The following is a 25,119-nucleotide window of genomic DNA, read 5'->3' as shown; positions in this document are numbered from 1 at the left end:
TGTGTCTAAACGTCTTTGTCATAATTCTATACATCCCATGCGTTGACTATAGAAAGCAGCCCATCAAGACAAAAAGCTTTTATGTGTATTCTGCCTGTGATACAGAGGAGAGTTGCCATGAGCCTGTCCGTCACCAGCCTCACATCTCCAGCATCACCAGCTCGTCAAGTGTGGGCTCTGTCCGACAATACAAAACTTCGAAGTTCCTTGTCTTTGCGTTTAAAGAAAAAAAAAAAAACTATAATGAAAACTGCGTTCGGTAATGAGGAAACTGCAGGGACAAAACGGACGCGTAGTGGAGAGAAAACAAAGGTGCGTACTTACAGCATGCAGCGCACTTTCCCCTTCTTTGGCTCTTTGTCAATTATCCTTTGTCCAAGGAAACAGAAATCTCCGTAGAATCGCTCGCGTTTGTCGAGTACTCAGAGCAGAGATGGGAGTGACCCCTTTAGCACTTCTTCGGGGGAAGAGGACTGTGTATTCCGCATGTGTGCACAGTGTTAAAAGCGCAACATCGCGCAGCACACGCGCAGGAAATATTAGCGCTGGATTCAGGGGCTCTTCTGACCACTGTATCCAGCACCAGAGGGGTTCACTAATGCAGGCGGGGCCACAGTCCCCGAGCGCACCTGCATCTGGGACAACAACGTTCGAATCGGATGTTTGTAACATTTCCAAGAGTAAAAAAAAAGTGTAGAATAAAAAAGACATTTAAATTAAAGACAATAGATGATGCATTTTTCAAGCATAACAGTCCCCAAGTATGTTAAAGTCATTTTTGCACATGCCCTCTCCTGAAAGCTGACCCTGATAAACTTAAAAAAATAGATAGATAAGCATGTACAGATAGATAGATAGATAGATAGATAGATAGATAGATAGATAGATAGATAGATAGATAGATAGATAGATAGATAGATAGATAGATAGATAATAGATATAATGTATACTGAAAGAAGTGTATCATATGTACGAGCTGAAAATCTAAAGTGACTGATATCTGCCTCCTCTCAGCATGACAGATCCACTGAGTAGGAAGGGATTAATTAGTAAACATTCTTGCATTTAATCAGTACGTACAATTAGAAAGTTTGGTCTGTATCAGTACCCATGCATACGGTGGGCTATTGAGCAACACTTCCGAACCTGAGCCAAACACTAGAAGACTGCAATGTTTTTCACTAGTAATGAATGTGTTGCATTTTGTGCGAAATAAAGAAGCAGCGAAATAAGATTTTAATAAGCATGAATAGATTTCATAATGGATCTGAGCCGACTCTCTTTTTCTCTTTCTTCCCCTCCCTCTCTCCCCATCTCTCTATTTCTCGCTCTTTCTCTTGTTGTCTAGATGCATTAATCACTGTAACCTCCTAGATGTCTCCACCTTCATTTGTCTTTGATTTTTCCGTCAGTCAGAAGTGGGGCAGCGTCTGCAGTAATAAGTCTGGCTTCTTAACCCTCTCCTACTGTACACTCTTTACAACCCACATCGGCCAGAACCCAAAACTGGGTCTCTGTGTTATAATTAGAAACTCAAGGGTATATGATACATAAACGGGAGCCATTCACTCAACTTCATGTTGTTCTAAAGTGGTATGAATATCTTTCTTCTGCTGAACACAAAAGAAGATATTCTGAAGAATGTTGGGGATCGGTGTTGTTTCGGACAATTTCTGGAAGAACTTTACCTTTAAAGGAATAGCTACTGGAACATTTTTGCTCACCCATGGATCCTCTGCATTGAATGGGTGCCGTCAGAGTGAAAGACCAAATAAAGATACAGTAGAAAGCAATATTATGCATAGAGGATTTGTTTAGCCAAAAGCAACATGCATATTTTCACTTCAAAAGATGTTAATGGATGGACTTGATTATTGTGATGTTTTTGTCAGCTGTTTGAACCCTCATTCTGACGGCACCCATTCACTCCATAGGATCCACTGGTGAACTATTCCTTTAAGCGTTTGAAAAATGTTTTGGTTCATTTCTGAAACTTTTCTCTCAAAAGCAGATTAAAGATGTATGAACAATATGTAACAGTATGCTTCTAGAGGGATTTTAAGAGTATTTAAACAAAGTTCTAAAAATAGTTTTCACACTGATTCAATAATAGATGCTACTGCAATAGTATTCTTTACCTCCAATATTTTTGCCCTAGATTGTTGGGTTTCAGCTGTGAAACACAGTGTACTGTTCTGTTGCTCAGCCACAGAGTATCAGCTGTGCCTCTGGCCTACATTAAACTGACCTGTTTTCTCATCATCATCATAGGGCTATTGATGATTATAGTAAGACCTCAAAGGGCAGGATCAAATCTGTGATGTTGTTAGAGTAAACAGGCATTTTGGTTCAGACAATAAAATGACATTATAATGTGGTTATAAGCAGGTAATTTTGCAACTTAGGACACTGATCTCAAGGTTGCTTTGTGGTATGTCACAGAAGCAGTCTGCCATCCGGTGGCCTCGCTGAAGAATAATCGCAAACCTGAAAGCTGGAGAACGTAATGTCAATTCATGTCTAAGAAAGCACTTATATATATAGAAAGAGAAATTTATTGAAAATATGTTAATGTATTCATTGAACAATTTATTGTGGCTGTAGATGTGAATCCTTGTACAGGGGAACTTGAAACAAACATCCGCAGTACAAACACAAGATGGGAAATGGTGCAAAGACTAGAAGGAGAGTCCAGGACAGAGGAGAATGAGAAAAGGAGGGATTTAGAAGCACTTCCTGTGGACAATGGAGGGTCCGGCTTCCTCGTACTCATCTTTGCTGATCCACATCTGTTGGAAAGTGGACAGGGAGGCCAAGATGGAGCCGCCGATCCAGACAGAGTATTTACGCTCAGGAGGGGCAATCATCTGTAGTTGACAAAGGAGAAATGTATTATTATTGGCATTACCATTATCAATAATAATAATAATATAACAACAAATTATTGTAACGAATTACAAAACAATAATACAATGTACATTATGATTATGATGATGATATTATTATTATTATCAAAATATCCATAATATATGTTTCATTATTTTGTGAATTGTAATAATAATCATTAAAAAAAATCAATAATCCATCAATACAATAATACAATGTACATTATAGACATACTACTACTAATAATTATTATTATTAAAATTTGTATTCAATTTCAATAATACATATTTACAATAATACAAAGTACATTATAAATGTTTTATTATGATTCCTTACACTACTACTTGTGATATAATAAAAAAAATCCATAATTCAACGTTGTGCATTAGATCGTGATTTAATATAATAATAGAGATTTAATATATAAGATTAAATAGAATAATATTTTTGTCGTTGTTGTTATTATTATTACTATTTTATATCCATAATGCATTAAGTATTATTGTTTTGTTTAATTGTTGTAGTCTGGCTATTATGAATTTGCTTTTGTATCTAGAAATATAACAACAATTAAAGATTGGTTATGCATATTGGTCTGTATATCGGACACTTAAAAATAAAAATAATCTGTGTCAAACAAAAATCATTTAGATGGCAAAAGAACTTTATAATTTACTTTATAATATAATACTTTATAATTTTTACTTTATAATAATAAATATTAATGATAATACTTATTAAAACATTCAGTTGATCAATATTCATTAGTTTTGTATGATTGCTTTATTTATTGTGTCAAAACAAATCAGAAATATATCATTAGAAATCAGAAATTGTACATTTAAACATAATCTAAACATGAAATAAAATGTTCATGTAAAAAAACTGTACCTTGATCTTCATGGTGCTGGGAGCCAAAGCTGTGATCTCTTTCTGCATCCTGTCACCGATACCAGGGTACATGGTGGTACCGCCAGACAGTACATTGTTGGCGTACAGATCCTTACGAATGTCAATGTCGCACTTCATAATGCCGTTGTAAGTGGTCTCATGAATACCAGCAGACTCCATACCTACAGACAATGTAATGATGAATGGGATTATACATGAAACAGACTTCCATTCAAATACATTACATATACAGAACCATGTAATTCATGATAACATAATAGCGCTGATTTCATTTTGGGAAGAACTTCTGGTTAGCCGTTGTCCTATCAGGTCTACTGGATAAGGAAACAGTGATTGATGTACAATGTCAAGGCTAACAATCCTGTACACCAAAAATAGACCCTCAGCCTTTGGGCATATACTGAAACACTCCTAATTAGTTCCTAACAAAAAGTGATCTGTCACATGTCACCTCTCCTAAAAGTGCACTGTAATGTAAGAAAAAGCTCTAAAAATGCAGTTGGATGAATTGTTCTCAGTGGGAAACTTGACTGCTTCGCTGTGCCCATGAAAGGTGGGTTTAATTGTGTTGCTACACATAGACTGATGTGGAAATGAATGAGAATTATTAATAATGTGAATTTTTCATCATGGGAATCTAAGCTTGGCAATGGCTCAAAATGGAGAATATATTTTGAGTGTAGGCTTAGTGTTTCATTGAAGGCCCTGTTTCAGAATTGCTAGAAGCTTATATGAATAAATGATTAAACAAATAGATTAAAAAAATAGGGCATAATGTAGGGATATGCAAAGCATGTCTATCATTAAGAAGAAATCTAGTCAAAAATCCTAAAGGAATCTAAACATGATTCTATGGAACCCTAAGAGGCCATTTATTATCATTTTGTCTCGTCTTGTTTGCTTGTTAACTCGACATAACAAATGTTGTTTTCTCAAGAGCAACATGATCATGCTAATTAAATCATCTGTGACTGACCAGCAAAATAATGAGCAATTTTTTTTTTCTTGTGAGAAAATTTAATTGTGATCATGAGAAAACAAATAAATAGATAATTATTGCATTAATTTAGAAACAATCCTAATTAATATATATATTGAAATTCACAGGTGAGTTACAACACAATATTATTTTTGACTAGGTTAAATCAAACAGAACCATAAGTACAAGGCGGTGGAGATGAATAATGTAGGAATATTCAACTGAACAAATGAGAAACTGACCAATGAAAGAGGGCTGGAAGAGGGTCTCGGGGCAGCGGAACCTCTCGTTACCGATGGTGATGACCTGACCGTCGGGCAACTCGTAGGACTTTTCCAGGGATGATGAGGAGGCGGCGGTGGCCATTTCATTCTCGAAATCAAGAGCCACGTAGCACAACTTCTCCTTAATGTCACGAACAATCTCCCTCTCGGCTGTAATAGCGAGTTAGAAAGGTATTACAAGCGTTTAAATTATAAAAAAAAAAAAAAAAAAAAAACAGCTGGTTCAATTCACTTTTAACTGCCATTACTAGCATTGACCAAGAGGTGGTGCTGTTTAGCTAATGACGATTTCATTACAGCGTAAACTCTAAAACCAGAACGTTTACGCGACGTGATTATCGCGATTATGTATTAAGTGTTTATCTATTACGCGATTATCTATTAAGTGAGTGAATATAACCTTCACATCATGTATAATTTATGTGAAAGCTGCAGAGAGTGAGATATATTACCAGTGGTGACGAACGAGTAGCCTCTCTCTGTCAGGATTTTCATCAGGTAGTCAGTCAGGTCTCTGCCGGCCAAATCCAGTCTCATGATGGCATGTGGAAGGGCGTAGCCCTCATATACGGGCACATTGTGGGTCACACCATCACCGGCATCCAGCACAATACCTGGAACATATCATAAGAGCATGAAAAAAACAAAGAGATGCAGTTTAAAGCACCTACTGTATGATGGGCACTGTAGGCAACGCTAACCTGTGGTACGGCCAGAGGCGTACAGTGAGAGGACAGCCTGAATGGCCACATACATAGCTGGAACGTTGAAGGTCTCAAACATGATCTGAAATACAGAGAGAAAACAATATATTTTAATATTATGGAAATAATACCATTAATGCCATGATTTAAAAGTCTTCAAAAGGACTTGCCTGGGTCATCTTCTCTCTGTTGGCCTTTGGATTCAGTGGAGCCTCAGTCAGAAGGACAGGATGTTCCTCAGGAGCCACACGGAGCTCATTGTAGAAGGTGTGGTGCCAGATCTGAGAAGACAGTATTGCATTTTTTGTTTTATCTAGAGAAACACTGGTCACATTTACCACAGTTTGGTGAATTTTCACAAGCAAAATGTATGGGATTCCATTAGTGCCAAAAAGGATTCATCTGTTTTGTACCATACATTTTCCCATGTCTACATTCATTTGTTTCCACTGATATCTGTTTTTTTCTCTTAGTAATGAGTTTCTTCTAGAGAACTTGCGCTGTGTCCTCTAGTAGACACTATGGGGGACTGCTGCCAACAGGACTGGTGTCTGAAGCACGCGTGAAAGAACTCCAATTGCTTTGGCCCACGTAGCCTGTGATGTCAAAAAAAAGTATAAGAGTGCCTGCCAAATATGTCACCAACTTTTGTTGTCTTCAGGAGCCGTTTGTTTGCCAGTGCATGTAAAGACCCTATGGCGAATGTATGTGGCGGCAGGTCAAGCTGGCAGAGCCTTGCACACAATGGCTGTGTTACAAGCTTACCAAGCTAAGAGATGTAGACGAGGGCAAGGGCTTGTCCCCTGAGGCAGTCGAGGAACTGTGCCAAAAATGCCTCTCCACAGATAGATCCGCACCACAGCCTTGGCTCTTCGCTCCAGGAAATAGACTGCTGCTGCTGCCAATGGGTGTGCGATGTCAGCAATAGTGATTATAGGGAGGCATTTGCGGGTAAAATTGCGGACATCGGGAGGAAGGAGAAAGCCTTTTTGGCACTTCCGTTGAGGTGTTGGTCAAGTTTAGGAATGCAAAGATACAGTCCGCTGTCTTTAGGAAGTTCATTCCCCACTGTCCCAAGTCTTCCTCTAAGACCTAGACAGGATCAGAAGAGCAGCATGGGCACTCACTCCCCTCCTCCTTTTAGGAGTCAGTTATAGAGGTGGGCAAGCACTAAGAGGAAGAGAGCGTATCTTAGGAAGGTATTGGATAAAAAGCGTTCGTATTGTAAACTGTGCTCTGATTCTAACACTTCTAACACTGTCCATCCCTACTACCTGACACTGCATCCCCTTGCCATGCCTAGGGTTTGTATGTTTTCTCGTCTCCTTCAGACAGCTAAGATGGTGATGTATTCTGCAAGCACCCTCTTATACTACCAGGCGCCCGCCTGTGACGTCACGGACTATGTGGGCCAGTGGGACTGGAGTTGTTTCCCATGTGCTTCAGACACTAGTCCTCCTAGTGGCATCTTGTTCCCTCTCAGGGGAGCCATTGTTACATGCGTAACCTGATACATTTCTCACCATCTTTCTAAAACACTGAATATTATGACAAAGCATGAAGATGTACTCTAAGGACTACAGATGTAATTGTTTATTTATAAAAAAATTTGACACCAATTGAACTCCATAGAAATCCATTCATTTCAACTGAAATCCACATGATTGGGAATTCCACAAAATTTCAACAGATTTTGCAATAGATTGAAGTTGTTTATATGAATTTGCCTCATTGACCAACAGAAAGTTGCTTTGTTTTGCTAAGTGACCTCTATATGAGTTTCACTCTATGTTTGCTTCATAGGTCGCTACACTACTGACAAAAGACAATAGACCTTTTTTTCCTAATGTGACCAAACTTTTGCTAATTAAACCATAAATAATTGTATGGTCTACCTTCTCCATATCATCCCAGTTAGTGATTATGCCGTGCTCAATGGGGTATTTGAGGGTTAGGATGCCTCTCTTGCTCTGGGCCTCATCTCCTACATAGCTGTCTTTCTGACCCATACCGACCATGACACCCTAAAGAAAGAAACAATAATGCAAGCTTTCAGTCACAATCCACACATTCAGGGCAACTTTTGATTCTGCGTTTGATATAAATTCTGCAGCACTCACACTCCTTTTCTAGAATTAATGTTTGCTTATTAACGTTTGAAGCTAGGATCGATGCTAGCAGAGTATCGCCTTTACGGGTCAAAGGTCAAAGCTTACTGTGACTAAAGTACTGTGACTTTAGAGCTGCTTTACTAATTGGATCAAAATAACACTAAATCCCAGATGAGGTGAATGAACGTTGTCGTCTCACCTGATGGCGGGGTCGGCCCACAATAGAGGGAAACACTGCCCTGGGTGCATCATCACCTGCAAAACCAGCCTTCACCAGACCTGAGCCATTGTCGCACACCAGAGCGGTGGTTTCTTCCTCGTCGCACATGTTTACTTAGACAGCTGGCATTTTAACACAAATGGCATGGGAAGCAAACACATGACATGTCCATTAAAAAGCAGAAGGATTTTCTCCTGCCTATAAAAAATACTTGTCTTTGCTTGTTGAATTCATGTAGCACTTGAAGCTAAATGTAAATTATTCATCTTCACTGCTTAAAAAGAGCTTTCTGACATCTTCAGTTATGTAGACTTACCCTCCCTACGGCAGACTCGTAATGTGCTATAAATAATACATTTTTTATTATTATTTGATATCTTGAGTTGAGCATAAAAAGCTTTAGTTTGTAATATTATTATAGCGCTGCTTCTGAATTCAAAAGGTTGCTTTAAAATGCAAAATTTAAGCATTTCATTGGTCCACTGTGTACTGTATGTAACAAATAATTCATGAAATAATTCATTATTAAAAGGATAGTTCACTCAAAAATGGAAATTCTGTCAACACCCTCATGTTTGTTTCCTCTGCTGAAGATAATTTGAAGTGATTTTTACCGTAAAAGTCACTGACTTTCAACATACACTACCGTTCAAAAGTTTGGGGTTACTTCGATTTTTGAAAGAAGTCTCTTAAACTCAACAAGGCTTTATTTATTTGATAAAAACTTTGAAGTAAAAACTGTGAAAATTTAAAATATTATTACATTTTAAAATAACTTTTCTTTTTTCTTTTTTAATATATTCTTATATATGATTTATCCCTGTGATGGCAAAGCTGCATTTTCAGCATCATTACTCGAGTTCTAATGTCCTGATTTGATGATCAAGAAAAAAATATATTTTTATCAATGTCAAGAATAATTGAGTTGCTTAATATTTGTGTGGAAACCATGATAAAATGTGGGGGGTTTTTTGGTGGGGGGGTTCTTTTTATTAATAGGAAGTTCAAATTACAGCATTTAAAATTTACTATTTGAAATATTAATCTTTTGTATTACTATAATTGTCTTTGCTGTCACTTTTGATCAATTCAGTGCATCATTGCTGAATACAAGTATACATTTCCTTAAAAGAAGTAATTTCCTTAAGAAGTTTTCCACACAAACAGTTTTCAAATTTGAATGCACTAACATTCCCAGTATATCCAAAAACCAAGCTTCGCTACACTATTTGCTGTAGTCCAACAAATCATTTAATATAAACATCCATTGAAGTAGACTCACCCAGGAGAGCTTGCACAACAGGCCTGGAAAACTTGCTCCCTTAAGAGCGGTAGAAAATAAGAGAGTGAGCAGCCAGTTCACCTGTCCTGTATTTATATAAAACCTTGTCACCAGGGCTTCAGAACCTCAAGCCTTTTTAGGACACATTACAACCCTGCATCAATCAAAGGTGGGCCGTCCCATGTGAAGATGGGGTATTGGAACGGATCTCACAATGGAGACTGTTGACTGACAGTTGCATTTAATATTAGAAGATAATTTATGGCTCTCGAGGACATTGTGGACTATTGTTGGAAAGAGAGGTGGCCAATTCACTGGGAGAGAATGGCATCCCACCGGCCGTTATAAATAAGACACTGAGCATTGGTTATAATGGACGAATGACCATTTGGCTGTTGTCTGTTGTCTGTCAGTTGTGAGGAACTTCTAGCTGGCCTTCAAAGGAAATGCACATTGCCGCCCCATATGGGTGTGGACGTTACACCGGGAAACCAAAGCCTACCAAATGAGGAATGATTTTCAGTGTCTCTTCCCAAAAGAAAATCAAGGCCTCTAGGAAACTGACAATGTGCCACACTTTGTGATGATTGTAGGGCTATTGTACGTGTGGGTGGTCTAATAATTACATGAACAAAACAAAAGTAACTTGATTGCATAGTGTCAAAAGAACGGCATGGCATGCTCTGTAAGTAGTTTCGATGACTTTTTAAACTCCACAAATCCCATCTTTTACATCGTGAGAACTCTTAGACATGTTTGATAAACCATTATCTAACATACAATTAACCTAGCATAAAAAATAACTAGTTTTAAAAACATCAAATAGTGATGTTGTGACCTTCTCAACTGTTTCTTACAATTCATATTTTGCAACAACATAATTTGAGTTTTACTTTATTGGTGTAAAAAACGTATTTCAATTATGAACTTATTTTAGTGAACGATATTATATTACATAAAATAAGCTAAATACTGTATATTATATTTAGCTGATTGTATGTAGTGCAACACTGTTACCCAGAGTTGTTATTGTTAGCTAGAACTAAAACTATCAAAAAACGTTTTTTTTAATCATTGACATACAGCCAAAATATAATGAAAAATATAAATGTTAGACAAAAAGCTTAAATTTGAATTGTAAATCAGAAATGAAATAAGTAATGAAATAAATTCAAGTAGAGACTGGGTTGAAAATGTAATACAAAACAAACTAAAGAAAAAGATAAAAGCACATCACATAATTACTAAAACTTAAAACTGAAATAAGCTCATTCAAAATATGAACAAATACTAAAATAGTTCACAAATAATACTAAAATAATACTGCCGTGTTAAAACTGTGACACCCAACAACTAACATTGATTGGTGGGAAGATAAATAAATAGTTATTTCACTAAATTTTCACAAAATGTCTGTTGACTAGATAGATACAGTAGCTAGCTAGCTAGATAGATAGATAGATAGATAGATAGATAGATAGATAGATAGATAGATAGATAGATAGATAGATAGATAGATAGATAGATAGATAGATACTGTTATTTCATTTTGTTAATTTGTTTATTTTTTGTTATTTCTCAATATTTCTGTTGAGTAGCCTTCAACCGTTACCAGAGATACTGTACGAAAAAATTGCTTTTATATTCAATACATGTCTATTGTCATCTACAAAACCAACATTTGTTCCCAATTTTTTTTACTATTGAGTAACTATAAATTTAGGTAATTGTTTTTATAAAGCTAAAAATATTGTGGCATAGCTTTCCGTTTTTCAAGCATACAGTGTATATGTCTGTACTTACGGTACATACAGTACATGCATATACTGCATACTGAAAAAAGTTTTAGGCCGTTTTGCAACCCTGTAGTGCCACATCATCCTAATGCAAAATGGCCTACTGGAGGTCATAACAAATACATTGGATGACTTGTATTGAATCTTAAGGTCAAATGTTAGTCAAAGTTTTCATTCTCAAGGGCAGCTGACCATTTGCATTCTTCAGCTCACACAGAGATAAACCACAATCTCCCTCATTTGTCTCTCCAGAGGCCTAAAGTTTGGCAATGTGTCTACTGGAGGCCACCCAGTAATGTACAATTTTGACGGCCTGCCACTTGACCTTACATTCTGTTAATGACACACTGACAAACCCATCAGCATTGACTGTAGATGGTAAAAGAGCCACTCTCTCTCTCTCTCTCTCTCTCTCTCTCTCTCTCTCTCTCTCTCTCTCCCTCTCTCTCTCTCTCTCTCTCACACACACATGCACACACACACAAACACACTTGCATAAGGCGTAAAATGTTTTTTTTTTTCACAAATACCATTCTCTTTTATAATATTATTTCAGGTTAAACAGTTATGCTGTGTCAAAAGCATCAATGGCATTCCAGTAAAGGCATAGAAACCCCTAATGGTTGTAAAGGTATTAAAGGTAGGCTTGTAACCTGAAATATCCATTTACATAACTGACTGGAGCTTATGATTATAAGTTACAATAATTTATGAGTCAAGATAGGGATTCAAATAAATTAGATAGATAGTACACTGTACTGTATACTCATAGTAACTGCATACATAAACTCAGACCGTTATGTATTTCTTCTGTTTCCCTTAGTCCAAATGGCCCTGAAGGGACAACGGTAGTGTTTGCAGCCAATCAAATGCACAAACATACCAACAGCAAGTTAAATATAAATACTCTCGCTGCAGGATTGTATGCAATATTAAACAGTAAAAAAAAATTGTTGTGTGACTGACACTTTACTTTAGAGTGGTCACACTGTCCTGTCATCTGACTAGAACTTCAGCCTCCTAAGCAACAGTGACACATGATTTGCACACTCACATGCACACATACTGTATATGGCTACAATAAAAGGTTTTGTCAAGTCTAGCTAACTTTTGATGGCAAATTTGACCCCAAAGTAAAGCTACACACTTGTGTTCACGCATACAGGAGTCAGTTCCTGCCAGGGTTTCTCTAGTGAATAAAAACAAACATCATTTTATTGTGGTTCCACACTGAAGCGTTTCTGTCACTGCGGGATCATGTGCCCTCAGTCCTCTGCTCTTCTGCTGCCATTGCCTTTGTCTCATAACTGAAATTCCTCTTCACTAAACATAGATGCATCCATTCTCAATGCCACAATGGTGCATTTGGGATTCAGATCAGAATTAGTTTCACAATGTTATCTTCAAAGAATATTTCATTGCTCAGAAGTCGCTGTTCATAGCTCAGGAGTTCTCAGACATGCATCAGAGGTTTCCCCAAGTATTCCTTATCAGAAATGAAAATTAAAAGATATAAAGAGAATTGTTGACCTACTGTGTGTGTGTGTGTGTGTGTGTGAGTGTGTGTGTGTGTGTGTGTGTGTGTGTGTGTGTGTGTGTGTGTGTGTGTGTGTGTGTGTGTGTGTGTGTGTGTGTGTGTGTGTGAATATTGTTGATAATTACGAATTAACCTATGCAAAATACTTACAAGAAAAGTCTAATTAAACAGTGTATTTTGTAAAATGTATAGATTTTTTCATACGATTAATCATTATGATTTTTTTTTATATATATATTATCAGTATCTGTACTCCATGTCTCTGCACAGCATTTATTTATTTATTTTATTTTTTTCAATGTGTTTTATTGGTACACAGTGTTTAGCATCTTCCTGGTGACTAGGAGAACGATGTCATGGAGAATTATAATGCGCTTGTTATAGAGGGCCAGGAATTTTGAACAAACTGCCTGGAACCGCTTCAGAAGGCTGTTAAAAGATGTGTTACAACAGATCTGTTTCAAGCTCTTTGATGCTGCAGAAATGCTTTTGAAATTAGATTGAAATTTATTTAATCCTTCAGGAATACCAAACCCCCGGTGAGTTTGAGAAAATGAGATACAACAAGCTACAGTTGTTTTGAAGTGATGAGTCTTAATTTAGTTACATGTATGCAGATTGGTAAAGTGAAAACTGGAAAAACAGGACAAAACACAGTCAGACATTGAGGCTATAAAAAGTACACCACCATTTCACTCTATAATTTATATTCTTTAATCTAGCAACAAATCACCTCTGAAATTACTAAATAAATGTCCTATAGTAAATGTTAATTAAGAGTAACACTAGTAACTTATTATATTGATGTTTATTTGAAAAAAAAAAATAATATATATATATATATATATATATATATATATATATATATATATATTAACAGCGAGGTAACAGCGCTGTAAATTTTGCTTCAATTTAGATATTAAAAGATATTTGTGTTAATTTTATGTTATGTTAGATAAAAGTGTATTAAATATGTGTAGGTCTTTTTTTACCATTGTGTTGGCATCTGTACGACTTAGGGAACTTTAGGTAATAGTGCATGATCTGCCAAACTGTAGTCAGATAGACTAACAAAAACCCAGTAAGTGCATGAAACGACATTGTTTGTATTTCACTAACATTTATGTTTAAAAATGATATTTTGCCTAATGGCTTTAAAAGTATTGAAAACAATCAATTGGGTAATTCTGGAACATGCTAACCTGGCACCAGTTAGTTAATAGTTAACTGTTTATCACAGAGAAATCAAGTGAAGAAAATAAATGAATTACAAATTAAATTAATCATAAATTAATTTGAGGAATGCAGTTTCATATAAGGTCCCTAAAAGTCTGCCTAGATGATTTATTGGGGTTAATTATGGTTTGTCTAAAGGATGGACCTCCAAGGGTTAAAAAAACATAGTTTGAATTATGTCACTGTTAAAAATAGTTCATTGCTAAGCACCATCTGTGAACACATCGCATACTGGGAGGCACCATGCTGGAGTAAATCTGTCTTCCAATTCAGGTCAATAAATCATAGAGAAATAAGGTTTAATTCTGTGCATAAACGATGCATGCACATGCATGAGTGGCCTGTGTGTTACATGCCCTGTAAACTTGGCATGTGTGAACTCATGCAGACATGAATTATAAATGAGCTTCTGGCTCCAGGCTGGGTTTCCTGCAGAATTTGTTTGATTACAGCTCTTATTCATGCACAGATTCTACAACCCTGTATAATAGGCTTGAGCATTCAAGCATTTTGTTCCACTCAAAAAGAGGGTCAATATTGCTAAGTTGAGCTGCTCAAGATACACATAAATCATTTGTACATTAAATATAAGCAGTTTATGACATTTACCTGATAAAATAACTCTAAAGCGTGTACATGACTGGTAAGTTACTCCACAGAGACACAAAGGCTGAGGATTCAAATGCAGCTTTTTATTTTAAAGGGTGAGACTGATGAGGTATTCCTGTGGCTCAGTAGTAAAGCATTACATTAGCAGTGCAAATGATTGTGGGTTCAATTCCCAGGGAACACACATACCCTTTTTAGAAAAAAAAATCAGAACCTGAGTCCACTGTAAGTCACTTTGGATAAAAGAGTCTGCTAAATGCATAAATGTAAAGGTAAAGAGACATAGGTAAATGACATCAGTAATGAGTCCAGGCAAAGGATTATGGTAGTCTGTGAGAATGCGACAACTGTCTGGGGCAGAGTGCCCCCAGGTGGTTCTCAAGGGCACTCCAGCTGGTGATCATAACAATCCAGTATTTTTAGCTTCCAGACGCTCCTCAACAAGAATAGACTTAAGTCCAGGAGGGGGGTGGACCTCCAAGGGCAGAGGACCTGGAGACTGAGGCAGAGCAGAAAACCTCCAGGTCAGAAACGACAGAGCAGGAAGCCCAGGAGGAGCTGAAGAGCACCACAGCAGAGAAGACGGGACCAAAGAACCCCACGGCAGAGCAGATGACCACGACAGCAGAGCAGACAGGTCAGACGTTCTCTACGGTGGAGCAGATAAGACTTAAAACCACTTCAGCTGGGCTGATGGTGCAGGGGACCACCAAGATGGCGCAGGTGGGACTGAAATAGGGAGCAGAGAGACCGTTCAAGGACGGCATCTTTGGCCGTAACAGGGCAAGCAGAGAGTTAAGGTATGGCCTCCTTGGCCGTGAAAGGACAGATGACAAGCTCCATGGCCACTGGACCTTGGTGTGTGGTGCCCCCTCCCAAAAAATATTTAGGGAAAGTGTTTTCCTTGAAGGAAGAACCACTTATTAAAAGTGCATAGTCAATGTACTTTTTCTGAGGTCAATTAATTTATTCCAGTGGGCATGCAAGATCTTAAAGGATAGTTTAAGCCAATGCTGTAGCACTCATTGTTCAAAATATCAGAGAATCAGACAACACTCATTTGCATATTGATTATACACTGCACAATGGGAAAGCATTTTACAATGAAAACCATACACATAGCACCTTTAAGATATAAATATAAAAAACACAAAAATGAAAGAATCTTCTATAGGCATTAAAAGTTATATGTTATTAGTTAAATAAACAAACAAAAAAGAGACATTGTCATAATATTACATAAAAATTCATTTTAATAATATAATAATAATTTATATATTGTATTGTTATAATCTTATTATAGCATAATTGTGAAAAAAGTAAAAAAAAATATAGATTCGTACATAAAAATTAATTGGGTTGAATAGTAAAATTACATATGTACTGTATGAACGTAAATAATTTATTTTATGGTATAAAAATCAGCACTGTAATAATACAAATTAAATATAAGTGATTGTTTTTACATAAACTTTGGTTAAACAGTAAGATTACAGATGCACTGTAAAGACAAATAAATAATGTATAATATAGAAAAAATGTATTTTGATAATAATATTAATTCATGTAATATAATATTACCAGGACTGCCTATGCCTGAATAATAACATAATTGTGAAATAAAAAAAATAAATGCTTCTTAATTACAAAGGATACAAATGGGTTATACTGTATAGTAACATTTACTGCAGAACATGATTATAGTTCCCTCTAAAAACACGATTCATGCTCTTATATCAGCTTTAGCACCAGACGAAGAAGGAAATGTGAGTTGGTTGAACATCAATGAGCTCAATGGTGAGGCACACACGTCACTTGTGACAGAAGGCAAATATTTTCTGACCTCCATACCGGGTCTCTCCCATTTGCAGCCGCCAACATTTGAAAGATTGTAAGAGGTCCATGGGCCTTGAACTCATGAAAACTCATGTTTTTTTCGCCCAGTTTTTCTTGAACCAGCCACGTGCATTAGTGTCCAGTTTTAAGAGGTCCATAATCGAGGCATCTTTTTTCGCCCCTTCCATGAACTCTGACAGGGAAATTTGCCCTGTTGGTGAAGAGGAAGAGTGTTTAATGAGTTCTTTCTTCAGCCCCCACGCCTCTCTCTCCCTGACCACTGATAAGCTTAATTTAGCAACAGTCTAAGCCTACACATATGGTCTGTGTCTTTGACAATATAATGTACCTTTAGCTGTTTATGCCAAGATATTACATGTTTTAGTCTTTAACTATTTATTTGAGCAAGGAAAAAGAGGCTCCTACCATCTTTGTTTTCATCCAAATGTTCAAATATCCTGTCGCAAATGTCATTGGGTGTCATGTTGATGTGGTTTTTCTGAAGTTGGCAAATAATCTACAAGCAAAAAGCAAGAAACACATTAGAAGAGGGGGAAAAAAAGATGAGAATGGTGAGACTCAAGACCACTCGTACCTTTATAACACGTTTGACCTCTTGCCTGTCCAATTTTCCATTGTCATCTTTGTCGTAAACTTTAAAAGACCATTTCAATCTGTCCTCCAGTTTGCCTCTCAGAACCAGGTGGATGGCTGCTACAAATTCCATAAAGTCTATAACATCATCCTGCAAAGAAACATGAATGATTTCCAGCCGATTAGCTGATCACAGATATAATCACAGATTATGCATAGAAATTGCTGCTTCGCAATCCCCACTCAATTTTTAAGGAAATTAGAAATGTTCATTTTAATAATTTAAATGAAATTCTGTAAAAAAAAAAAAAAATAGTTGACCTTTTCAACTCACGCGCTTACCCTGTTTGTGTCAAAAGATTTGAAGAGGGTTTCTATGTACAAAGCCTCATCTTCTGATGTGCTCTGAATTCCGAAGATCTTGCGGAATTCATGAAGATGCAGGGCTCCACTTGGGCACTCTCTCATGAATTTGGTATAAAGAGGCTGGATGTCTGATAGTTCCACTTCTTTATCTTCATCGCTTTGAATTTGACCCATACTGAAACAGTCTTTGTCCACAACTCACAATGCTGATCATATGAAAATGTCCACGATAACTGAGGTGAACGTGCAGTGCTGCATTCTCCTAGCAGGTAAACTGACATAATCTACTTACAACTAGAAACATGCTGTCTTACTATGAACACACTGGTATTTTTAGAAGGCCTAAATCTCTTTTGCTCTTTGATCTGACGTGAAGAATCTTCACAGTGAAAGTTCCTGATCTAATTTACGATATATCTAATATGAACTTACTGTACCTGTTAGAGAAAGATGTATCAGATCTCTTCTCAATAAATAAATAAATACTCAATATATATATAATATATATTATATTATATTATATTATATTATATTATATTATATTATATTATATTATATTATATTATATTATATTATATTATATTATATTATATTATATTATATTATATTATATTATAAATTAGCATCAATTAACGTATAACAAATACTATCATCATATCATTATATTATATTATCAATTGAATAATACTTTTTATACAAATTACAGTATTTCACATATTATTACTATTATTATTATTATTGATTTACATAATTTGGTTTTGGAGTGAGATATGACATGGCCCAAACATGTTTAAAAATCCTTTGTGAGATTTGCTCATCTATACCCAGACACAGCCCTGAAACTTTCTTCCGTTTAGTTGGCCGCACAAAATAATAAAAAAATAAATCAAGCTAACACCTCTCACCTCTCAGAGTCTTTCTAAACGATTCATTAATTCTTTTGAATGATTGATTATTCATGAAGTCATAGGTGATTAGATCAGTGGGCCAACATACTCAACTATACCAGTGTCAGAAAATGTTTTGTCTGCCGGTTTCGCAGACAAGGCTTAAGCCTGGTCCCAGACTAAAATGTAAGTCTGAGCTGTTTCAACTGAAAGAAACCTGTACTGATTGATCTTAAAATATGTCAGTGCCCTTTTTTGTCTCAAGATGCACACCAGGAATGTGTTTTTTTTTTCCCTAAGGCGTGCTTTTAAAAATTACTTAAATGTCCTAATTGAACAGCCTAATACTGGCTTAGTCTAAGCCCTGCCTGTGAAACTGTGGATTTAAAGGACCAAACCATTCTCACCAGTCTTACCTTTCCTCTATCTCAAGTAGCTGCCCTTACAGGACATTTCTGCCCATACTGTTGATTAAATACTTGATCTACATAGAATAAGCATACTTGTAAATAACTAATTAAAATAAATAAATAAATAATCTGCATAATCACAAGGACAGAGCAAGAGAGAATTTATGTATTTTACATTGACTGTTGATGTCATGAATAATTTATAAATTATTAGGATTAGGATGCTTGATACTTGACCTATAAAGAATGTGCATTGTTGTGAATAAATAAATAAATAAATAGATTCCATATGCCATATATTAAGAGTAGTTACAGTTTAATATTTGCTAAACAGGTCCACAAATACTTCAAATATAATATATTTAAGATTAAAAACTATTATTATTATTATTTTATATATATATGGAACAAATATATGCCATATGATGAGAGTAGCATTACAATTTATCATTTGCTAAATAGGTCAACAAATACTTAAAGTAGCATTAAGAAGTAGAAAAAAATATATATATATTTTTTTAATGACTGGAAAAATATGCCATATGGTAAGAGTAGCATTATAATTTAATAATTGCTAAACAGGTCAAGTCCATCTATGCCCTCTTTCCACAACATTTCTGAACACCGTTTTAACAGCAAAGCTTAATGCCTTGTCAAGTGAACTTTGGCCTAGATCACATCAATTTTACTTCCGGCCAATAAAACCTAAATCCACCCCATTTCACCTCTAGTCTTCTTTTTAATGAGGTGATACATTATTTAGCAGCAAGTAAGAGATAGTTTGTCAGGACTGACAGTGTAGAGATAAAAGGTGAGAAACCTGTCATTAATGTCACTGTAATCCTCCGCTGTGAATCACCACAATCCCACATGCTCGTAAAAAACAGGACTGTAAGGTCTGTAGCTAATATGCAACATGCATTTTATTATATATATATATATATATATATATATATATATATATATATATATAGTTATATATCAACAACAACAAAACAAATTATAATGTATTGTGTATTGTGCCACTAATCTTTAAAAAAGTAATTTAGATTTGAACATAAATGCTCCCCTAAATATGTGTGGTGTTGTAAACCTTAAAAAACTACACAAAATAAAGCCTTAAACCATAAATCTTCTAAAATAAATACATAAAAATAAAAACCATTTCTGCAAACACCTTATTTATTTGCTCTGTTTTGCAATCATTGTCTTAAGCTTGATTTTGAGAAACAAAAAAGGGCCAAATATGGCACCCAAATGTACGTCACAATTCTGTTTTTTTCTAAAGAAAGAAGAAGTCAGGCATAAATAGATAAATAGGCAAAAATAAAAACGTAGTTTCATTCCATTATGAAACATTTACTGTGATTGTGTCAAAATAACGTAGTTACTGCAGTTCTTAACAGTCAGCGTCAGTGAGTACAATTAACGCGCTGCTGCCCCCTATCGACCAACAGCTCAACGTCATCCCCAAATTCCGTAAACATCCCAACGTCACATCCGCTTAAATACGCATGAAAAAACGCAGCAAACGCTGTATTTATTTCGTATTAAGCGCTATTTCCATTCAACAGTTTTGCACGTCCGTCAGTATTGAAGTGCAGAGACGCACTTTTTAAAGTACGTCTGTATTAATAGCCTCAGTAATGAAGGTGAGTGGAGGATTTGGTTTGTTTTGCGAGACTGTATAAAGGCAAACATGTTCTTACATGATTCTGCACGCACACAAACGGTTGAATAGTTATATTTAAATACGGGCCTTTTTGATTATGTGGCATTAAACGCGGCTCCATCGGATATATAGATGTTGTTTTATTTCGCTCTGATAAATAGATAGGCAGCTGACGATAAGTCGATGCCCATAGATATAACGTAATATTTCATCAGCATAATAAATAAATAGTGCAAAATACACTGTATGAGCTATGCAATTGTACTTTTATTTATTTTTTCACCCATAAAGTTTATGATTTTAGCTGCATCACAGGCTGTAAAAGGGAAGTGATGATGATTATGATGATTAATGTTGTAATTGGGTCATTCCTGCTATGCAGTATCTTTTGCTTTCTATAACTTTGCAGAAATAAGTGTTTTGTTTGTAATTTGAAGACGTATTATATACATTTGCATTTCATAAATGTGCCCAAACATCTGAACTTAAAAAAAATATATCTAATTATTACTTGATTTACACAATGACAAAAATCCCTGACAAGATTAAAAAGCAATTGTTTAGTGATGGATTGGCAATTAAATTACGTGAGGGTATCAATTTGAAATTAATTTTTATATCTGATTCATGATGGGAAGTTTTAGAGTGGAACAAAAGTAATATTACAAAACATCACTGAAATCATTAAATGTATTTTTATTACTTAATCGTGCTTGCGCTGATTTCCCACCAAATTGATGTCACTTCTTGCAAGGTTAATGATGCTGTTAGTCCTTGTTTAGCAACTATCAAAGTTCACATGTAGGTATGACTGTGTGTAATTTATCTTGTAAAACCAATATGGCTACTAAGAATAACTAATATGGTAAAATAACTATATGATATAAAGAATAACAAATATAATATGATGTTTTTTTGAAATAGTGAGTTTAATAGTTTAATATCAGATATGATAAGACTTGACTTGGGGTACATGAAAATGTACAGTATAACAGGAATGACTGTCATTGTTTGTATTTTTAGCGTGTGTTTTTATGTACTGACAGTGTGAACTGTGTAATCATGTTAATTGAAGGGCCCAAGTGCAGAGACTGAGGTGATCGAGGACGCAACTGTTGACCCTAACAATGAAGAACTCCCACCTTACCTGCGTGAAGAACCACCTGAGGGTATGTCCAGCTTTATTCATGCTTTCATAGTATTGTGTTCTGGAATATTAATTAGGATATGTTATTGAATGCATTTCTTTTGGTGTAATGTGTCCATGAATGTGTTTTTTTTTTTTTAATCCAAAAACAAGGTTCTTATGTATTTATTTAACATTTAATGCTGATGTGGCAATAAAACCATGTTTGTTTATGTATTTAGGTCACTTCATATGAAAGTACAAAGGAATATATATATATATATATATATATAAATATAAATATAAATATTACATTTTAGACAACAAGCACTGAAGTCTTTCATAATTTGTCACTTTTCTGCCCCCATTGGTTTATTTTAAGGGGTTCTGTTGTGTAACAAAAGGCTTTTCAAAAGTTCAGATGTCTAGAAATGTATAGTTTTTTATTTGTTCAGTTTTTTGTATTTTCAACAAATATATTTTTTATGACCAAGGCTGCATTTTTTTAAAATCAAAAATCCAATGAAAACAGTAATATCGAGAAAAATCCAGTGAAAACAGTAATATTGAGAAAAATTTAATTATTACAGTATAAAATAACTCTTTTCTATTTTAGTTTATTTAAAATGTCATTTATTCCTGTGATGGAAAATCTGAATTTTCAGCGTCCATTGCTAAAGTCTTCAGTGTTACACGATCATTCAGTAATCATTCTCAAGAAACTTTAAAAATATATATTTTATGAGCATTTTTTAATATTTAATATACATTCTGCTTAATATTTTTATCCTTTTTATTTTTTCAGAATTTTTTGACAAATAGAGAGTTTAAAAGAACAGTATTTATATGAAAAAGAAGTGTTTTGTGTCACTATAAATGTCTTTACTGTCACTTTTGATCAATTTAAGGTGTCCTTGGTAAAAAAAAAAAAAAGAAAATATTCATAAGTGATTCTAATCACTGATTTTGTCCACCTAATTAACATTGATTTTAAAATGCACAGAAATCCTCATGGAAATCTGGTCGAAAAATGAATACGCCATCTATTACCTTTTAATGTTGTAGTAAAGTACAGTGATCTGCAGAGGGCCACACTGGCCAACATAAGATGAATAAAGATTTCTGTAGTGAAAAATCGCTCTTAATATTTGGAGTATATAAGTACAATTCCCAAATCCATTCATCTTTCCAAACCACTTCCCAGAAAGACCTGCAGGTGTTCTGTGGTACACACGGGACTGCATCTGTAGTTAATAACGGGCACGTAAGCTCTATTAATACCTTAACTGAACACGTTTAAGTTAAAGTGGGCTTTTGTGCTCAAACCATGATCAATGTCCTCTCTTTGTTCTCCATGCTATTTGATCTGTACATCCAGGGATGGCACAAAGAAACAAAGCTCTTTATGAAAAGTCCATTCAAGGTGAAGGCTCTGATGCCGCTGCTTTGCCAGAAACAACCTCTTTAGTTTAAATGGCTGCATTATGTAGCTATTAATTGCTTTGAGATTCTCTGTTTCTGCTGCCCACCAGTGCATCACAGGTGATTGCATAACAGCAGACGCCTGCTCTCTGGCTTTTTGGCTGCTACCTCGGTGCAGATTCTGAAATAGTTTATTATATCATTGAGATGCTGTCCATTTTTGATGCTGGGAACCACTATAGAAGCCATGTATATGTTTTATCAAGCCAGTAAATTTTATTTCCTGAATTTTCCCTTATGTTGTAGACAGAATGAGTCCCTTTAGGGCGTATGGTCGACTGAGGTCAGACATAGTCACAGAGGATTTGGAGTGGGACCAGACAGGCTAGTACACATGCTAATATTCATGTGGAAAAATTCAGTGGATACAAATGGAGCGGTCCTCCCAGAGGTGTTCACGCTGCTGCAGACAGTGTACGGTTTACAGACCGTTTCTTCTGTTGATGCAACATTTGCACCTGATTTTTCTTCTCAAACTTGTATTGTTGGCTCATCTGTAAATGTCAAATGTGAGGACAGAACGAAAGCCAGGTTGGTAACTTTTAGCAAATTATGGGTGGTTTATGTCCTGTAGTGTTTTAGTGCAAGAGTGGGACGGCAAAATTTAATCAAGGTTAGATTGTCAAGATCTGTCGTGTGATTGCACTTTATTTTCTGAGCAAACAGGCTGGAACTGACGTAAACCTGAGAAATACAACACCATAGATTCAGTCTGTCGGCTAATTTGAGCTTCTGGTTCCACTGTTTATCTGAAGCACTACTCGTTGTGGTGTCCATTTAGACAGCAATACCCTGTCTAAGTGTTTTTATGTATGTCATTGATTCTGTTGATCCAAATGTGTAAAATATCAGCTAACTGAGATTTTTGACAGAGTAATTACAGTACTGCCTTGACTTTCATGGCCTGTTTTTAGCATATGATTGGATACATTCACACAGTCCTTGTTGAGATTGACAGCTGTGTTTATTAGCAGGTGTGAGTCTTAAATTGTCTTGTAATACCTGTAACTATAGCAACCTGTGACTGTAGGAAATGTCTCAAAGCACTTTAATTTGTATTTTATCTTCACAGTCAGAATGCCATAAACTCGGTTTGGTTCGGGAGCTTCAGGTTTCTCGCACCTTGACTGCACAATACCCCCTTTTTCTGACATTTTTCATTACCTTGTTGATGTTCACCATATGCGACCCTGGACCACAAAACCAGTCAATTTTTCGAAATTGAGATTTAAACACCATCTGAATAAATAAGCTTTCCATGTTAGGATAGGACAATATTTGGCCGAGATACAACTATTTGAAAATCTGGAATCTGAAAATATATAGTACAGACCAAAAGTTTGGACACACCTTCTCATTCAAAAAGTTTTCTTTATTTTCATGACTATGACAATTGTAGAGTCACACTGAAGGCATCAAGGGCTATTTGACCAAGAAGGAGAGTGATGGGGTGCTGCGCCAGATGACCTGGCCTCCACAGTCACCGGACCTGAACCCAATCGAGATGGTTTAGGGGTGAGCTGGACCGCAGACAGAAGGCAAAAGGGCCAACAAGTGCTAAGCATCTCTCGGGGAACTCCTTCAAGACTGTTGGAAGACCATTTCAGGTGACTACCTCTTGAAGCTCATCAAGAGAATGCCAAGAGTGTGCAAAGCAGTAATCAAAGCAAAAGGTGGCTACTTTTAAGAACCTAGAACATGACATATATTCAGTTGTTTCACACTTTTTTGTTATGTATATAATTCCATATATAATTCCACATGTGTTAATTCATAGTTTTGATGCCTTCAGTGTGAATCTACAATTTTCATATTCATGAAAATAAAGAAAACTCTTTGAATGAGAAGGTGTGTCCAAACTTTTGGTCTGTACTGTAATTTAAAGTTGTCCAAATGAAGTTTTTAGCAATGCATATTACTAATCAAACATTAAGTTTTGATATACTTACAGTTGGAAATTTACAAAATATCATAATGGAACATGATCTTTACTTAATATCTTAATGATTTTTGGCATAAAATGATAATCTATAATCTTGACCCATACAATGTATTTTTGGCTTTGTGCTCCAGGGACACACATACTTTTTTTTGGTCAAATGGTTTAAAACACTATCAAAGATTATATTCAGATTGAAAATATAATAAAAAAAATAATAGTATGATACTCATATATTAGTGTAATTTGAT

At 35.6% G+C, this 25,119-nt stretch overlaps 3 protein-coding genes across 4 annotated transcripts in view; 1 reads left to right on the top strand and 2 right to left on the bottom strand.

Annotated features, from left to right (window-relative positions):
- Positions 1–25,119, top strand: part of LOC132133750 (transmembrane protein 263-B-like) — an 86,191-nt gene that overhangs the window by 41,693 nt on the left and 19,379 nt on the right. The window contains exons 2-3 of one of the 2 annotated variants that reach the window (XM_059546689.1): positions 20,231–20,301; positions 21,397–21,490. In XM_059546689.1, the coding sequence (XP_059402672.1) occupies positions 20,296–20,301; positions 21,397–21,490 (100 nt within the window). In that variant the 5' untranslated portion in view covers positions 20,231–20,295. Of the gene's footprint in view, positions 1–20,132; positions 20,302–21,396; positions 21,491–25,119 lie in introns of those variants that run through there. The other variant, XM_059546688.1, reaches the window with a different exon arrangement.
- LOC132133013 (actin, alpha cardiac muscle 1-like) lies at positions 2,554–9,496 on the bottom strand. The gene is made up of 9 exons (XM_059545667.1): positions 9,379–9,496; positions 8,076–8,218; positions 7,661–7,789; positions 5,936–6,046; positions 5,763–5,847; positions 5,514–5,675; positions 5,020–5,211; positions 3,778–3,959; positions 2,554–2,867 (listed from the first exon to the last, which is right to left on the bottom strand). The coding sequence occupies exons 2-9, from the start codon at positions 8,202–8,204 to the stop codon at positions 2,724–2,726; spliced, it is 1,134 nt and encodes a 377-aa protein (XP_059401650.1). The 5' UTR covers positions 8,205–8,218; positions 9,379–9,496; the 3' UTR covers positions 2,554–2,723.
- On the bottom strand, positions 15,995–17,686 carry LOC132133523 (guanylyl cyclase-activating protein 2-like). The gene is made up of 4 exons (XM_059546383.1): positions 17,329–17,686; positions 16,988–17,137; positions 16,819–16,909; positions 15,995–16,603 (listed from the first exon to the last, which is right to left on the bottom strand). Exons 1-4 carry the CDS (start codon positions 17,524–17,526, stop codon positions 16,482–16,484), a joined length of 561 nt encoding a protein of 186 aa, XP_059402366.1. The 5' UTR covers positions 17,527–17,686; the 3' UTR covers positions 15,995–16,481.

This window comes from Carassius carassius, chromosome 50, assembly GCF_963082965.1.
Source record: "Carassius carassius chromosome 50, fCarCar2.1, whole genome shotgun sequence".
Taxonomy (NCBI): domain Eukaryota; kingdom Metazoa; phylum Chordata; class Actinopteri; order Cypriniformes; family Cyprinidae; genus Carassius; species Carassius carassius.
This window is presented reverse-complemented; position numbering and strand designations above follow the sequence as displayed.

What these genes read in the sequence shown, in the direction of transcription:
- LOC132133013 (XM_059545667.1), bottom strand. Translation starts at nt 8,204, where the DNA reads ATGTGCGACGAGGAAGAAACCACCGCTCTGGTGTGCGACAATGGCTCA. An exon ending in TGGGCCGACCCCGCCATCAG is followed by an intron (nt 7,790 to 8,075) that starts GTGAGACGACAA and finishes TTCTTTCTTTAG; the next exon opens with GGTGTCATGGTCGGTATGGG. An exon ending in CCAGCACCATGAAGATCAAG is followed by an intron (nt 2,868 to 3,777) that starts GTACAGTTTTTT and finishes TGTCAACTACAG; the next exon opens with ATGATTGCCCCTCCTGAGCG.
- LOC132133523 (XM_059546383.1), bottom strand. Translation starts at nt 17,526, where the DNA reads ATGGGTCAAATTCAAAGCGATGAAGATAAAGAAGTGGAACTATCAGAC. An exon ending in AGGTCAAACGTGTTATAAAG is followed by an intron (nt 16,910 to 16,987) that starts GTACGAGTGGTC and finishes TTTTGCTTGTAG; the next exon opens with ATTATTTGCCAACTTCAGAA. An exon ending in TTTGGATGAAAACAAAGATG is followed by an intron (nt 16,604 to 16,818) that starts GTAGGAGCCTCT and finishes CTTCACCAACAG; the next exon opens with GGCAAATTTCCCTGTCAGAG.